The sequence below is a fragment of the Gossypium raimondii genome, chromosome 7 (assembly GCF_025698545.1).
Source record: "Gossypium raimondii isolate GPD5lz chromosome 7, ASM2569854v1, whole genome shotgun sequence".
Classification (NCBI taxonomy): domain Eukaryota; kingdom Viridiplantae; phylum Streptophyta; class Magnoliopsida; order Malvales; family Malvaceae; genus Gossypium; species Gossypium raimondii.
In genome coordinates this window covers 6,169,163-6,187,957 of record NC_068571.1, presented here as the reverse complement: position 1 = coordinate 6,187,957, position 18,795 = coordinate 6,169,163, and the positions used below count along the sequence as shown (strand labels likewise).

The window sequence follows — 18,795 nt, the reverse complement described above, 5'->3', positions numbered from 1 at the left end:
TTATAGTATCATATATTATGATTTGAGTAAATTCATATAAGAATATTGATTATTAAGAATTTTATTAAATTATATATTTTAATTATAATATATTTAATAATTATTATGTTAAATTATATTTTATAGTATCATATATTATGATTTGAGTAAATTCATATAAGAATATTGATTATTAAGAATTTTATTAAATTATATATTTTAATTATAATATATTTAATAAAATTATGTTTAAATATGATTAAATTATTTATTATTGATATTAATAATCTTATTAAAATTTAAATAACAATAATCATTTACTCAAACAAATTTATGTTAAGGGTATTCTAGTCATTTTAGTTTTTTCCATTATGCTATTATACCTCTATTCCATTCAACCAAGCACAATAATACTATTACGCCTCTATTCTATTACATTCAACTAAACAATTGATTTGCTATTACACCTCTATTACATTACACCTCTATTCCATTACGCCTCTATTTCAATACAGCGAACCAAACGTGCTGTTAGTGTTATGGTGACTATTTCAAGTGGTCATTTAGTTGTCCATGTGACATTTATCTATATCCTAAAGGTCATGGGTTCAAGTCTTCCATGCACAAAACTTTTCAATAATTATGGTTTTCACTCGTTTAGACATCAAGATGCACCTTTAAGCTCTCCTCAAAGCCAATAGACAAATTCTTGAATGTGCATTGCTCAAGACACCCAAAGAGGACAATACCTTCGTGTTATTGACAAAAAAAAGGCACATTTTGTTGTTTTTCTTATTGATGTTTAAAATATCACGTGAGTTGGGAATTGTTCTCTTTGAGTGATGTTGAGTTGAAGAACAACCATTGATGAGAGAAGCACCCTCAAAGTTTTGTTCCCTGACTTTAAAGAGAATTAGGGGCATCTCTTAATGCTTGAATAGGCAAAACCTGCACATAAACAGATGATTTCATATGTTCAATCATCAAAATGTTCCCCAAACTCTTATTAGAATTATAGGACAAAATCTTGAGAATGCACTGCTTTTCAATAGTTGCTTTTTAGCACAATGGTAATAAAAGTTAAATATATTAAGTTGTTTAATGTTTCACATATTAACAAAAAAAAAATTAAGTTCAAGTCTCCTCGTACACAAAGATCTTTAACAGTCATGGTTTTACTTGTTCAAGCATCGAAATGCACCCCAACTTTCTTCAAAACCAAAGGATAAAACCTTAAAGGTGTGTTGCTTTTTAGCACAACAACGCTAAAAAAGAATAATTCATTCTTTGTATGATGTATCACACATCAACAAAAAGGATTGGAGTGTTGACTTAGAGTGTGCTTGGTTAGGTAAAAAGAATAGAGAGATGGAAGAAGGGAGAGAAAAAGGAGAAAAAAATGGATTTAGAGTGTACTTGGTAAGAAAGAAGGGAGAGAAAATTAGGTTTCTTTCCAATTTGTTATCTTTCCACTCTACAGAGTTTTGCAAAACTTTAGTGATCCATTTTCTCACTTAAAAAGAATTTTTAGAATTTGTTTTATTACATTAACAACTAGAGGTGAAGCTAGGAAAAAAATTTAAGGAGGGCGAAATTAAATTTTCTATATCTTTATAATTTTTAAAAGATTAAATTAAATTTTTACTATTTTAAGGGGTTAAATACAATTTTACCTTTACTAATTTAAAATTTTAAAAAATTTAAAGGACCAAAATGACAAAAATTCCATTTTTAGGGTGCCGGGCACTGCCAGCGTCCCCCAAAATCCGACTCTGTCAACAACATTTAAGGCATGGTAAAAGTTAAAACGTAAGAGAGATGAAGAGTGAAGTGAGCAGGTGCTAAAAGAAAAGCATTACGACTACTTTTGCTTAGCAATGAAATAGAAACACTCGACACTCCCATCTCTTACATAGCATGAGTCAGCAACACCAACTTGTTGCACTTCAACCTAAGCAATACGACAAATTTTGTTCAAATCTCAGTTACTAAATTTTGTCTTTAAACACCTTCCTAAGAGGCTCTCTTTACAACTAAGATCTCCGGATTATATTCTCATATTTTACCATTTCTACTTTCATAAAATCAGTGGTTGGTAATCCTTTAAATCTTTGTCCACTTCTCTTTGCAATGACAGGTTTTTATAAAATATACGATAACATCCATTTTTTTTTGCTTATTTTGAATGTAAATTTGGGTGAGAAGATATCATTATCTATAACATGTTTGAGATATTTTACTAAAGGAAGAATTGTGTTTTGACTCTCCGGCCAACTCAATTCAATGGTGAACAGCATGGGCTTGATGGCCTTGACCCAATTTAACCCACAGTTTTTTTGTCAAATTCATCCCTCATCGGAAACCAGATACAAACACAACCTGGAAGATTGTAATTACGAACAAAAATCCAAACACCGAATGGCTACTGCCTTCCACGTTTCCCTTCATGCACCCATAGTTCACAAACTGAAACCCACAACGCCCTCCCCCCCCCCCCCCGCCCTCCCCACCGTCACAGTCCATTCACTCGGCGACAGCTCCGCCCTCCGTACACGTCATGTACTCCATTACCATGTGCATTTTCACTCACCTCTCCGGTAAGCATAGCAATCCCCTCCCCTCCCCCCCACCCCACGCCCATTTCCCTCTCCTCGATTTCTTCTCCTTGCTTGTCCTGGTTCAAAAGTCTCACTTCCACCCTTTTTTTTTCCAGTATCCAGATAATTACAAAACAGCCGTTGTGTCCTTCTTTGGATTGTTCTTACTTTTATTTATCACAATATATATAAATTTAACACTATTAGTTCCGTGGCCCCCACAGAAACTCCTGGTGGGGTCCTCAGTTCTCTTGTTTCTGTAGGGTATGTCGTATATTGGCCAGGCTTTATTCATCAGCTCTATATATCTGGGGGTAATCTTAGTTTCTGTGTTGCAGACCTGCAAAACTGTAAGAGATTTAGAAGTGTACTAGGAAAGAGAAAATGGGTGAGATTCTGAGTGAATTGAACAGTGTTTCGGTGGAAAACAATGTTGTGAGTCAGAATTCTGATGAGTTTAAAGTGTCGGTGTTTGGAGAACAAGTGTTGGCTGGTCAAGGTGATCATGTCAATGGGCATAATCAACACGACCAGCAGCTTCACCAGGGCGGTGGTAATAACAACACATTGCTTGCTTTGCAAGAAATCCCTGGAAATTTACCTCCTTTTACAGTTAGTAATGGCGATCCTGTTTTTGGTAACGAGGTGGTGGAAAGGGTGAGGGAGAAACCTAAGCTCATCGTCACTAATGATATCAAACCTCGCCTCCGATGGACTAGTGAACTCCATTCTTACTTTGTTGAAGTTTGCAATCGGCTTGGTGGTCCTCAGAGTCAGTGCTCATTTCCTTCAATTCTCTGCCATACTTTTTTCATTCTTTCCAAATTGTTTTTCCAGTGTGAACATCCTTTTCCTTTCTTAAGAAGACAAAAAAAAAAAAAAAATCTTATGTAAGTGATATATGTTGAATTGGTGGAAATGATCCTTTTTCTGCATGTAGTAATCTCAAGAAAATGACTCACAAAATAGCTTGATTTTCTCTTTCAATTGGAAACAACATGCATGTTAAGTGCGGAGCAAGATGCCTAGGGGGTGTTTGTTCCCCTGTTCATCAATATCTAACATGCATCAACCGCTTAGGCTGGCTCAGCGAATTTAGTCCTTTTATGTTGAATAGTTAAATTCTCCTCTAACTGCATTTTGCTTGCTCAACTCTGAAAATTTTCTTTTCCTTTCTGTTTTTTCTTTTCTTGGTATAATGATATATGCTTGTTTCTTTGGAAAGTAACAACTCTTACTACTTTCCAGGCTATTCAAGGAACATGCATAACCTTTACCGACAAATTTTTAGAGTAATTTAAAATGATGATGGAGAAACTAACTCATCCTCATTTACATATGGACATGAGCCTTCTCTGAATTTGTCCTCTTTTTTAGAGAACTTGTATGTTTTAAGCATTTAAAGACACTTCGATTTATAAGTGATTTTCTCTTGATATACTTTAAGTTTTCTTTTACTGCATGCTGCTAGTTCCCTTTTTTTGTTTGAAACATAAGCTTGTGCAAATGAATATTTCCATAAGTTGCTAACTTTTGGCAGGTAAGGTCAAATTGAATCATCTTGACAAGTTTTTCCACTGAAGTTTTTTGCAAAACATATATGTTTTAAGCATTTAAAGATTGCTTCAATTCATATACAACTTCTTTTCCTGATATAGATTTTGTTTTATCTATCTGCATGCTGATAGTTCCCTTTCTTCATTTGAATATAAGTATACGGAATTAGTTTTTGCATATGCCAACTTCTTGCAGGTAAGATCAAACTAAATAATCTATCGTAAAATTCATATACATCTTCTTTTCCTGATATAGATTTTGTTTTATTTTTCTGCATGCTGATAGTTCCCTTTCTTCATTTGAATATAAGTATACGGAATTAGTTTTTGCATAGCTAACCTTTTGCAGGTAAGATCAAACCAAATCATCTATGGTAGATGCTATTCTCCCTACCCTCCTCCCCTTTGTTTAAGTTCCTGTCATGTACTACTGCTTACCTTATATGTCTTTGCTTTTAAAAACAGATAATGTTTTGATCATATTTTCAAATAAGGTTTGCTTTTCGTCCATGTGATCTCTTTTTATGTGCAATATTTCTAAAAAGAATTGCTGATTTGCTTGCCGCATGCTCCCATTTAGCTTTTGCAGTGTCATTCTACCTTTCTACGCATGACGTAAGGTAATCTAGGCTGTCCGTGTCACTTCCTGATCAAGGCCAAAACAATATTTGTCGATTAGTGGCTGTTAAACATTTCCTGTCTCATTTATTTATCTCCTTGTAGTTCGTTACATTGCATTCTAGGAATAATGTATTTACTCTTCCAAATACGTATGAAAAGTTTGTCGGCTTGTATTTTGTCGCTTCTCTAAATGCCATATGTCACGATCTCATAGTTTTACTTAGTATTGATGATGTATGTCAAATTTTGTTTCTTCGGTACTGTATTTGACGGTACCAACTGCAAGTTTGTCGGCTTGTATTCCGTTGCACGCACGCGTTGATGACTTTGGATATGTTCACATCATCTGAAAATAGGGTGTCTTTATGAGTCTGCGGATGGCATGAATGCAGTATATGCACTCGTTGTATTTTCCAATCACTGCTTTATCAGTTTCATGCACTTGTAGTTATAGTATTACCATTTCTGCTTAGTATTAGCCATTTTTAATCATTTTGTTTCAATTCAGTTTATTACTTTGTCATTAGATTTTGTTTTGATCAGAGTGAGGAAGAATATAGAACTTTTACTTTTTAATATTGAATATTGGTAACTTGAGGGGAACGATAGGAAATGCGCTGAAAGAGATGATTAGAGATTCACAAATATATTTAGGCCCTTTTGTTGTATGAATCCATTATATGAGGCTGTAGATTGAAAAAGAATTAGTGAAAAAAGATCTTCAATGACCCTGAATCTCTTTGACATTATAGAGAGTAATGGGAGGATATAAAGTTTGATTGTTCAATGATGGACCAACCCAAAAGAAGATGACGATGATGCCAGTCTTTCACCTTCTCTTAACAATACTACAATTTGTTTTGCTTTAATGGTTGTTGCTTGTGTGATAATTTTGATGTAATATCCATATTCTTTGGTAATACAATTTGCATCCTTTCTATGGCTCATTTGTTAGTTGCCAGGAAATCCTAATGCATGAACTGAATTCTCGATAGTTTACTAAATTCCATGCTAATATGAGTTCCGTGTTACCAGAGGACTCATATTGCCTTCGCTGTCCGTAAGTAACCTTGTAGTTACCATTACATATAAAATGATCCGACTGTAAATCTTATTTGCAGGAGCAACACCAAAGGCTGTCCTGGACCTGATGGATATTGATGGACTCAATCTTTTCCATGTCAAGAGTCATTTACAAGTAAGTTTTTGTATTTAATTAAGTGTTTCCTTTTTAGCACTTAAAACCAACTGTTAAAAGTTTCCATATGAAGGATTAACATTTATGTCCATGATGTTAAACGATGTATTCCAGAAATATAGACTGGGCAAATATGCAGATAAGGATTCGACAGAGGGAGGCCAAACTGGTATGTTTTGTTCATTTTAACATGCAATTTGAATCATTTTGTTATGCTCTTATTTAAAAACTTGTTCGATATATGCATATGTGTTACAGAAATAAGAACTACAATAAGATTTCCTATTAATCTATCTATATATGTAAGCATGGATGCATGTATAAATGTATATTGACTGAGACTAAAATAAGGACTATCTTCCTTTATGTGTAGTGATGTTTAACTTAGATGAGTAACATGTGAATGACATGTTGGTATTGATTCTGAATAAAAGGAACCTTCGGAAGTTCAAGCAGTGCTATTCCTTTACCATCGTGTACCAATCAGTATAACAGGTATGTCTTTCTTTTCGTTGAGAAGGTTTTATTTAATCATGTATATATATATATATATATATATATTTTTTTTTTTTTCTTAACTGGTTCAAGGTTTGATTTCTATGGTGGACTATTGGCATACAATATGCAGGAGAGCTAAAAGAAATCTCAAAAATACTCATGGAGAACTCTATCTGAAACTTCAGGTGAGTTAATTCAGGAAATTACTAGAATATGTACATAGGATGATCTTTAATCTATTTTTGAAAATGCAGTCATTATATACTCAAATCTAAAAGGGAAGTCTTACATGTTCTCAGATGAGCATCCAGGATATGGGAGCTAAAAAATTGGAGGCTGAGATGCATGTTCAAAGGTGTCTGGAAGAACAAAGGAGGTACCTACACACCGCCCTGGAATCCGCGTGCAAGACGCTTGCCAATCAGTATCTAGGTGATGCAGCTGCCGTGGAAAATGCAATCCTGTATGGGCAAGCCTCAGCTGGTCTAGGAAATTTCGCGACAATACCAGTTGGCCCATCGGGTTTCGGAACATCAGCCACGACAGTGCCACCGTTTTATTCTGAGCAGCAGAATGCATATCCTACATATAGCAACACACTGACAACCCCAGCCAACCTTGGCCTTCAAGAGCAACCTGTTGGTTGTCAGCTACAAACTTCATTTAGCCCTGCACCTCAAGGCAATATCTCAACTTCAAATGGCTATTTTGGAAGTTCACCACATCAGGAAACTTTGGCTGCAGCTGCTGCCTACACAGACTGGCTTGTTGATGAAGATCTTATACAAACTTCATTTAGCCCTGCACCTCAAGGCAATACCTCAACTTCAAATGGCTATTCTGGAAGTTCACCACATCAGGAAACTTCAGCTGCAGCTGCTGCCGTCACGGACTGGCTTGTTGGTGAAGATCTTATACAAACTTCATTTAGCCCTGCACCTCAAGGCAATACAACTTCAAATGGCTATTCTGGAAGTTCACCACATCAGGAAACTTTGGCTGCAGCTGCTGCCGACATGGACTGGCCTGTTGATGAGGATCTTATACAAACTTCATTTAGCCCTGCATCTCAAGGCAATATCTCAACTTCAAATGGCTACTCCGGAAGTTCACCACATCAGGAAACTTCGGCTGCAGCTGCTGCCGACACGGACTGGCCTGTTGATGAAGATCTTATACAAACTTCATTTAGCCCTGCACCTAAAGGCAATATCTCAACTTCTAATGGCTATTCTGGAAGTTCACCACATCAGGAAACTTCGGCTGCAGCTGCTGCCGACATGGACTGGCCTGTTGATGAGGATCTTATACAAACTCCATTTAGCCCTGCACCTCAAGGCAATATCTCAACTTCAAATGGCTATTCCGGAAGTTCACCACATCAGGAAACTTCGGCTGCAGCTGCAGCCGACACGGACTGGCCTGTTGATGAAGATCTTATACAAACTTCATTTAGCCCTGCACCTAAAGGCAATATCTCAACTTCTAATGGCTATTCTGCAAGTTCACCACATCAGGAAACTTCGGCTGCAGCTGCTGCCAACATTGACTGGCCTGTTGATGAAGATCTTATACAAGCTTTCTTTAACTGGGATGATAATGAACCAATGAACCTCGATGCTAGCTTGTAACTTGGATCATATTTAAGGTTTCCTGGCACCTTTTAAGTAAAACTGTGTTAAAAAGAATAGCCGCTTTCAGTTTTAAGTTTCAAAGACCATTTCATCCTTGTCTAAGACTGGTAAAGTCCGTAACTCTTTCTGTCTGTCTGTAAATATGAAAGAAAAATAGTTAACATAGTTATCCTTAAAGCCAATTAATTGCTTGCTTGCTGCTTCTAACTAAACCTGAAACATGGTAGCCCTAGGACGAGAAGAAGACCATTTTTGTCTGAAATTAGAAAAACAAATCGACTTTTTCACAATAATGCTATGTTTGACAAGAGTATTATTTTTAGTCAAGGGAGAATTAGGTAAATGTCAACGGAAATTAGGAATGTAGGCATGTTTTCCCCAAAATTAAGGAAATAAGTTGGTTTTTAAAAAAAAAAAAAAAAAAAACAACTGCTTTCATCTCTTACCTGCCACATCAACATAAAACGCATTCTTTTTTTAATTTTAAATTTTAAATTCGTTGGGCAACGACTACATTACCAACTGTAAGTTTTCCCAATGGTCACCTTTTTTTCTTCAATTGCTAATTTTTTTTCCAACCTCTACTTTTTTTCCTATATATATCTTACTGTTTTATTTTTTCATTCAATCTTATTCTCTCAATTCTCTCAACTATTTTATTCTCAAATTCTTCTTGTCTTAATTTTCTAATTTTTAATTTCTTTAATTTTATTTAATTTCCATAATTTTTAAAAAAGTCAATGCCATTAAATCGTTTGGATCGCAAATACATTTCCAACGTCCAATTATAAATGGTAAAAAAATATTATTATATTTTTTATTTTAATTAATGTTTATATAATCAAACCGAAGATCAAATTATCGAGACATATATACACAATTTAAGTGTGAGGGAACCATATGTTATTGAACAACACTTGGAAGAGGCGAGATTCTTGCACGTGTCTCATATGCTCAGGGGGACTAAATTAGAGCCTGCACTTATAAGTGTTTTGTTGGAAAGATGGAGACCCGAGACACACATTCCATTTTTTGTGCAGTAAGTGTACAATTATGCTCAATGATATAACATTACAACTCAGTTTACCGGTTGATGGGTCAGTCCTTACGAGGGTAGTACGCATCGGCGATTAGAGCGCAATTCGCCACCAACTATTAGGCAAGGTGCCAGATAAGTTTAGTGGTAGTCGGATAGAAATGAAATGGTTAGAAGATAATTTCTCACATCTCAACACCTCTTCTAGTGCGGTTGAAAGGTGATTGAAACACAATTTGCCACCAACTATTAGGCAAGGTGCTAGACAAGTTTAGTGGTAGCTGGATAGAAATGGTAATGGTTAGAAGACAATTTCTCACATCTCGACATCTCTTCTAGTGAGATTGAAAGACAACAATTTGCTCGAGAATTCATACAGAGGTTAATCGGGGGTCTTTTAATGCCAAATAAATCTCGAAATCTGGTACATTTAAAGTGGCTCCTACAACTAGTCGACTTAAAAGAAGTCGAGCGACTCAGTTGGGGATCAACTGTCTTGGCTACATTGTATCGAGCAATGTGTCGGTCAACAGAAGCACAAAAAATAAAAATCGGTGGTTGTATACTCCATCAGTCATGAGCATGGTACTGCTTACCATTTTTACGTCCCTGAGTAAACTTTCATAATCAATTCTCACTTGTAATAAAGTAAGAGTCATTTAATAATATATTTTTAATATTATTTTTTTAATTATTATATTTTTGATATAAAATATTATTTGATTAGATGGAACAAAGACGCGAGTCATGTGGGTATACGGAACGAGCTTGAAGATATTCGATTATTGTTAGATCAACGATCAAAAGTCGAGGTTAGTTCTTAAAATTTTCAATTATATAATATTTACGTAAGAATTTGAAATTTAATATTAGGTATGTAATAAAATTTATACTTCCATACTGTAGTTTAAATGGATGTCATACTCTCATCCAAAAATTCAAGAATGCATCCCGGCCAAAATTTTGACGAATTGCAATATCTGGCACATCAAAGTGTTATTGATAGTTTTTTCAATAGTTGAGATGCATGAATTTGATCGAATGATGCTAGTTTGAGTTTATACATAGTATTCTATCCTAACCCCAAGAGCTTGATAAACTTCGTAAAATTGACTTGTGGGGGAGAACCAATGAAGATTGGCCTAAATTCCATGCCAAGTATATCTACATCTGGGAACATAGGTATGATTTCATACCTATGCGTGAACCAATTGTCTAACCGGATTTGGCAACATCTTCAAATTATATGGCATGGCTTAGACTTCATAGTAAGTCATATCTATTTTCGGAGGAGGAAAGGAGTAGAAAAATTTATCGTAAAAGATCGACAGAATCCCACATGAGGCCGCGATCAGGAGTACATGTATCGAGTTCATCATCATCAACTCCAACCCCAAATACTAAACTAATGGGTGTATCACCTCCTGGTTAGTATGGTTCATATTTTTCTAGTGCTTTTATTAATCCTATGTTTTTCACACAAGCACCACATTATACACCATTATACCATGCATTAACACCTTCTTCAAGAATATTTTTTGCACTACCTCCATCCCTAAGAGCATATTACATGCCACTGTCGTTAACAACACCAATGTTATCCGCCATTACCTATAATTTCAGCATTCTATGCACAACTTGGTTATTCGACACCATATACTTCTCTATCGATAGTGTCACAAACATCCCCAACATTACTATTCTTCAGAGGTGGATCATCTTCACAACCACCTATTAATATCATCGATGATATACAATGAGAACCTAGGATGCAAATGCATTTTAGCATGGAAGAACAAGATAAAGATGAAGACAATGTTGGAGATGAAGATGAAGATCAAGATGGAGGTGGAGGTGGAGGTGAAGAAGATGAAGATAAAGAGATGGAACCCCAACCGCGACAAAATCCTCCTCGTAACTGACACCCACCATGTTGTGACACACATCCGGGCAGATGATATTTTTTATTTTAATATTTTCGTTTGAACCATTATTTAGTTTGTTAACTTTTAATTTGTATTGTATTTATTTTTTTCATCCATAATCTACTTATCCACATTTTATAAAAAAAAGTGTTTTTCTTATTTTTTTATTTCAATAATATAGTTATTTACAACCTACGAAAAAATGAAAAATTTGTTTGTATTTTATTCTATTTTATTTTAGATCAATAATATATTTATTTACAATCTACAAAAAATGAAAAAAGTTGTTTGTATTATACTCTATTGTATTTTACATCAATAATGTACTTATTTACAAATTACAAAAATTGAAAAAATTATCTGTATTGTTTGTATTGTATTTTACATTAATAACATACTTATTTACAATTTGAAAAAATGAAAAAGTTGTTTGTATTGTATTCTATTGCATTTTTACATTAATATACTTATTTACAATGTACCCAAAAATGAAAAGTCATGAAAAAAATGAACAAATTGTTTGTTTGTTTGTTTATTGTATGTTTATAAAAAATGAATTCTTTTTTCTAATTCTACCCTCTCCTCAATGTTGCCCCCAAGTGTGGACATGTTGGCTTACTATGCCTTAGGTTCCTACAATAACTACATAACCTTGGTCCTTAGGTTCCTACAATAACTACATAACCTTGGTCAGTCTATCTTCTCCCGAATATTCATATTGTTGCGTATCCGACTAGAACTTCGTCGACCTTTTGGATTGCGATGCAACGTAATATTTGGTAGAAGCTCAAATGGAGCGCTCGAAACATGCAACCACATACTTTCATTCGGGAATAGTGGGAATTCAGATTTCCATACTTTATATATGCATTTTAGTTTGTACACTTCATCAAAATAGCTCATACAATCCAGATGTGTCGAGGCATATGTAGCAATTGCATGTGCGTAAGAAAAACAAAGTGCTTGAAATCTCTTACAGTTACAGGTCATTTATCTCAAGTATACACGATATGCTCCTCCGATAATACCGTCGTCGAGTTTATGGAACTCTGTAACCCGGAATATTTTATTTGGACATGAGTGACACATTACAAACATAGAGTTTTCTCTTTTTACATTTTTTTGTAATATCTTTCATTACTTCCTCGCACCAAATGTGGTCACCCTTTATCTGTCCAAAATGTTTTTTCGCTCACTTTGGAAACAAGGTTGATAAGAGGAAATATGTTTCTTTGACCACCAACGTTATCGGCAAATGACATGTCCCTTTCAATATAGAATTTATACATTTTGCTAGGTTCGTTTTCATGTGCCTCTATCATATGATTGAGTCTACTATTCATTGAGTATCCCATCGAGGTATTCCGCACTATGTTGGTTTATAACCTGCAAGTTCTCCAACATTTCATGGAATTGATGTTGGATGAGCTCGTACCCTGTTAAAGAAAAAAAAGAGTATATTCATGAATGAAAATAATGTATATGTTAAATAATGATATAGAAAATAATATTTACTACCTACCCATGTTAATAACATGTCGCCGCTCAGCATCCTTATGAAATTGGCTCATGTAATTTGACTTGATATGATGCATACAATACCTATGGTGTGCATGATCCCATAGTCTTGTCGATCAATTACAACTCGTATTCTGGGTGCTCTATCAGAAATGATGCATATATCGGGTTGTAGCACAACATGCCTTCTTAAGTTAGTCAAGAAGAAGTCTCAAGCATAAGAGGTTTCTTGTTCAATAATTGCAAAAGCTATTGGTAGGTATTTTCATTTACCATCTTGTGCAACAACCAACAAGTGATGCTCATATCTCCTGTATATAAATGAGCCGTCAATTTTGACTAATGGCTTATAGTATCGAAATGATTCAACGTATGGCTTGAATGTCCAAAAAAGACGATGGAAAATTCTTTTCTCTTAGACCATTCAATTTCCATTATATGCAAGTTCCATTTGCAGATCAATGACGATACCTAGTACGTACTGATTTAATACCTTGCACCATTTTCATAAATCATTATATAATTTATCCCACCCGTTATGCATCTTTTTCATAACCTTTTATTTTATAGCCCATGCCTTATAGTACGACACAGTGTATTCGATGACTACGAATATTAGCAATCAAAACTAGTACGGGAGTCTTAGGACTCTTTTTCACCATAGGTACGATAATGTCAGAGATCATGTTAGAATCTAATTTCGATTAATCCTGTGAAATACCTACAACAACACAAGTATTTCACTATACGTAAGACAATTTTAGAGATCAGGTCATCCAATTTTGAATGATCTTGTGATGTACCTACAACAACACAAGTATATAGAGCATTATATTTCTTAATTGTACAAAACCTCATCTTATTTCTAACAGATGTCATAATTTTCCATGGACATCTACTGTCACGCATTGTACACTTGGTCTCATTTTTTTGGCTCAAGATTTTGTAACATAGAAGTTGACCCCATGATTTATGTTATATCACTTCACTGTAACAACAAAAGCATCTTTGAAAGAAAACTCCATACCTTTACCCGACCCAATTGCCAGGTCCGAGTCCCAGATTCTACTCTAACTTGAATGAGGTAATCGATACTTCTGTGTTTATTTAATTACATACTTTAACAACTTAAATTTTGAAAATCCAACTACTATTAAAACACATACAAAACTGATGAATAATTCTTACAACCTTGGTTCCGATGTCTATTTACAATATTTATATTAAGACTCGAAAACGGAAATAATCAACTTAAACCCTAACGGAAATAATCAACTTAAACCCTGAGGCCTCTACGAGTGCCCCTCCATACCACTCAACTTGATGGAGTCTGGCTTGGTCCCTCATAATTCCCAAGTCTTTATTTATCCTGCATTCAAGCAATAATTTTATAAGTTCCGGAGAACTAATCAGATCTTGCACATAACTTTATATAAAATTGTATGAAAATTGAGAAATTAAAATGTCTGGCTCAAAATTAAACTCCCTAAATTCCATAGGAGAATTTGTGAACTTAGTTGGCAAGACCAGTGCCTTAGTTACTCTGAGCCGTTCATTGGTGGACATAATCCCTGATCTGGCATAACCATGACTTCTCATTGTAGCCTCACCCAACATATCATTAATCCATATCTTTAATATTCGTACTGATTATTCCTAACTAGCGACGCTCAGTGCTTACCCAATTAATTTACGTAAACATGGGTCCTTACCAGGATACGATCTCTTCGTAATATTCTCTTTTCCTTAGGGAAAATAGTACCCCTATGCAACCCCCATAGCCCCACTTTTTCAGTCCATTCCTTTAAAAGAATTCAGTAGACCTATGGTTCCTACCTTTGGCAGATTAACCAAATCTTTACCTTTTATTGTGGTCTCGATAGACCTCCACTTTTCACTATTCTTTGACAGACCTTACTGGCCATTCGGCCTTGAGCGGCATTTCCTCCCATGAAGATTCTTATTGACCTACCCAAATTTTCGCTGACCCTTTGTCGACTTACAAATCATGATTGTATCCTATTATAGCCTATCCTGTGTCGATTGAAACCATGTGAAATACACAACTTCCTTGGGTATTTGTTTTGAAGTACATTACGTGTATCTCCTTATCTAAGGAGTCTCTTTCTCTTTTTACCCTAATTGGTTTGAGATGTTTCCTTGGCCCTACTCATCATGGTCTTTGGCGAATTCTTTTTTTATCCCGATGGTCTTTGTTCCCTAAGCACACCAAATTCATTAGTTATTATGACTTATCTCACCAGTCACACCGTGAACTCTACTTTATACCATAGCGTTTCTCTTGGTCTGCTAAATTACGAACTTCTCACATGTGTGGTCCCATGGTTTACGTCCTAACGAATTTCCCCATGTTTATTGTCTCGATGGACTACTAATCTTCCATAACTTGATGTGGAAAATTAGGCTCTTCCGACGTACTTAAGGAGTTTTTTTCTCGAGCAAAATAACGTCTTTAGTGTAGTTTTTCATTATTTTTAAATTTTTAGTTAATAAGTGAAAATGTCTCATTTTTACTTATTTTGTGACCCAAATTGGCAATAGCACCATGGAAAGGCCTAACCTGTGATTGAGTGATGTAGGAACTTGTTGGAGGTAAAAAATGAGCGATAATGGCACCAAAGAAAGGGTATCGCAATATCCAACCCTTGTGATTTCAATACCTCCAACAATGTTGAAGAATGGAGACTTCCTTCATTGGTATCGTGATATCCTCTTTGGGTATCGCGATATCCACCCCTCCAAGAAGACCCCAAGGCTCGAAATTGCCTGAGGAATCGCGATATCCACTTTTGGGTATCGCGATATCGCCTTCGCTAAGAGACATACTTGGAAAATAATGGTAGTCTTTGTCCACTCGGTCCATTACTCACCCAAGGCCCATGGAGGGGAATTTTTTGCAACAAAAACTCACCAGATAACACCTTAAAATAACTAAAATTTTTTTATAAGGAGAGAGATGCACATTAGCTTAGTTTTAGGTTTAGTTTTACTTTTCTTTAGGTTTCTCTTAGTATTTTTGCACTTTTTTCTAGGGATTTTAATTTTCATGTTTTCTACTTTAGTTTAGAATTTATTTTCTACTTTTACTTCTTTTCTTGATATTCTTAGTGTTATTTAAGTTAATTATCATTGTAGTTTAGGTTTATTTGCACTTTCGGTCCTGTATATTGGTTTCAAGGCACTTTAAGTTTTAGTTTAATGTATTTCAATTTCTTTTACTTTAAATCTATTAAAGTTAGTTCCTTTAATATTTATTGCTTTATATTTTATTGTTGAATGCTTTTATTTTTTTACTCTTTAAGTTTTCTTTCATAAAAATCTCAACTTTCACATTTTTCTCAAGTTCTACTTTAATAGCTACTTTGTTTTCCACGCCCATTTCTTTTACTTTGAGCATAAGTAGCTAAACCTCTATGGAGGTTGGTTGATGGAGATGTAAGTGGGTAAACTAAAATCTTTGGAAAAATGACTAAATCATAATAAATTGGGCTAAATCGAATAGACCTTAGAACTTAGGTAGTAACGCCCCTATGGGAATATCTAAACAAGTGAGAATAAAAGGTAATCTTGTCGTGCACCCGTTCATTAGTCCTGAATTAATTGGTGAGATCAGAAGATCAATCGGAGCTAATTCATCTAAGTCGGTAAAATTAAGATCGAAAGATAAAATTGAGTCACTTAGTAATTTAGGCGATTTAAGTCCCTTGTTCAAGGATCGGTGAAGCACATCAAAGTCAACCAACCACCATTAGTTATTTATTGGATAGTCCATTAGTTCTACATTGTTTGCAATTTATTCCTTAGAGTAGCATATCTAATTTTCTAGCAATATTTTCTTGTTCTCAATTGTTGTGCTCTAAAATCATAGTAGCAAACACTTAGACTCTATTGTGTAAGCTAGTTATTGCTCAATCTCCATCTTCTTTGGGTTTGACCCCTTAGAATACTTTGTGTTCCATCTGAACTATAAATATTACAACTGACCTATATGCTTGTAGTAAAACCAGGCTTTAAAAAATTGTTTTATAATTTCGTTGTTTTAATGCGCACATGAGAAGCTGATAAAAGTTGTTATCACTGGTGCTGAGGAGACTGTGTAAGATTGAGTAATTTTTAGTGTATATTTTTAGGTAGAGATAAGTAGCTAAAGTAGGATTTATAGGTACGTCTTTATTTCTTTTGTGTTTTTATTTTTGTCGCAAGTTTAGTTAATTTTCTTTACTCATTGTACTTGTAGGAGGCGTTGTATGACTCAAACTGGTGATGGTGTCTTACCATTTGAGCCAGAACCATAACATATCATCAGACACACGAGGAGGGCACAACACCTTAGAGACGTCCCACTTCCAAACAGAGAGCAAACCATCGAGAATCTACAAGGAGAAATTCAACCACCACACCTACCCATGGAGCAACAAACTTTGCGTGACTACACATTGCCTAACTTAGAGGTTGTATGAGAAAGCATTAATCACTTGGCAATTAATGCTAAAAACTTCAAAATAAAACTGGTGATGATTCAAATGATACAATTGAACCTTCAATTCCGAGAGTCAACGAATGAGGATCCAAATCAACACCTTAAGCGATTTCTAACCATTTGTGATACTTTCAAATATAATGGGGTATCTGATGATGCTATCTGTCTTTGATTATTCCCTTTCTCTCTTACTATGATGCTTTTGTTTGGTTAGATTCAAAGTCAGTAGATTCCATCAGTACTTAGGTTGAGCTAACGAGGAAATTTTTGGCAAAGTACTTTCCCCCAAGCAAGGCCATGAAACTTCATATGGATATTATGAACTTTCAAAAATTGGAAGGAGAGTCATTGTATGATGCATGGGAGCACTTTGAGTTGATGTTATGCAAGTGTCCATACCATGGTTTAAAAGATTGACTGCAACTTCAAGTCTTCTAGAATGGACTTGGCGGGAACTTACGCTCTAGTCTCAATGGAGCATCCGCACGAGCATTCATGTCAAAGACCTATGCCAATGCATGTCAACTTAATAAGGACATGATGATGAACTCTTACATATGGCCGACTGAGCGGTTTACATATTGAGCCGAACAATCAGTAGTGAATGATGTTAGAAGCAAGGATAAGTATCAACACATCCTCAAAAGACTTAATCAATTAGAGATGAGTTTGGCAAAGGCACAAGTCCAAAACCAAACCAAACCAAACCAATCTAACCCATTTTAATGTAGGACAAGATGATGAGATAAATCATATAGAGGTTAATTATGTAGGGAATAGAGGATATAACCCTTACTCCAACACCTATAACCCGAGGTGGCGTTAACATTCTAACCTTAGGTGGGGATAGAATCAAGTGCGACCTTCAAATCAAGGGAACCAAAACCTTAAACCTCTCAAACCCAATACACCATATCGACCTCCATTACCTTTTAAGACACCTTAATATTAAGGAAGAAAATCCACCTATAATAGTGACCATCCATTGTCGATTAAGGTGAGTAAGTAGAGGAAGGTTTGCACGTAGTGCAAGTCGATGTGCGCCAAATCCATGGTTAATTAGACCAAGTTTTGCAATTGTTGCAAAACAACTTAGCCTCTAGAATACCCAGTAACACCAAACCTAATCCAAAGAGGGAAGGAAAGAAGCACACCAAGGTGATCACCCTTAGATTAGGGGTTATGATTAAGGAACCTGTTCGACCAAATTATGGGGAGAAAGAAGTAAGTGGGAAGGACGAAAGCACTAGCACTCCTAGTGTTGGAGATGAAGTGGTAGGGAAGGAAGGACTTAAGAGTGAGCCCACACAAGTAAAATGAAAGGATAGGGCTATTCCACTATCACCACCTACCTAGAAGCCTGTACCATTTCCTTCGCATCTAGAGGAGAAGAAAAAGAAAGAGAGTGAGAAGTTCTTACAATTCCTTAATATGTTTAAGGATTTGAATGTAAAACTCACTTTATTACAACTCCTAGAGAAAATTCCCAAATTTTCCAAGTTCCATAGGGATGTTATGTCTCGTAGGAAGAAAACAGGGGGAGGAGAGAAAATCGCTCTTAATGAGGAATATAGTACGATAGTGTCTAGAAGAGTTCTTTTCATGCTTAAGGATCTTGATAGCTTTACCATTACCATAGAGATAGGTGGAGTGAGTTTTGGGAAGGCCCTATGTGACTAGGTGCAAGTATTAACCTCATGTCATTGTCCATTTATAGGAGGTTAGGTTTGTG

General features: G+C 35.3%; 1 protein-coding gene across 1 annotated transcript; it reads left to right on the top strand.

Moving 5' to 3' along the window:
- Positions 1 to 2,803: 2,803 nt before the first annotated feature.
- On the top strand, positions 2,804 to 8,145 carry LOC105803878 (uncharacterized). Its single transcript, XM_012636296.2, has 6 exons — positions 2,804 to 3,348; positions 5,875 to 5,951; positions 6,066 to 6,120; positions 6,386 to 6,446; positions 6,580 to 6,634; positions 6,749 to 8,145. The coding sequence occupies exons 1-6, from the start codon at positions 2,961 to 2,963 to the stop codon at positions 8,078 to 8,080; spliced, it is 1,968 nt and encodes a 655-aa protein (XP_012491750.2). The 5' UTR covers positions 2,804 to 2,960; the 3' UTR covers positions 8,081 to 8,145.
- The last annotated feature ends 10,650 nt before the right edge of the window (positions 8,146 to 18,795 follow it).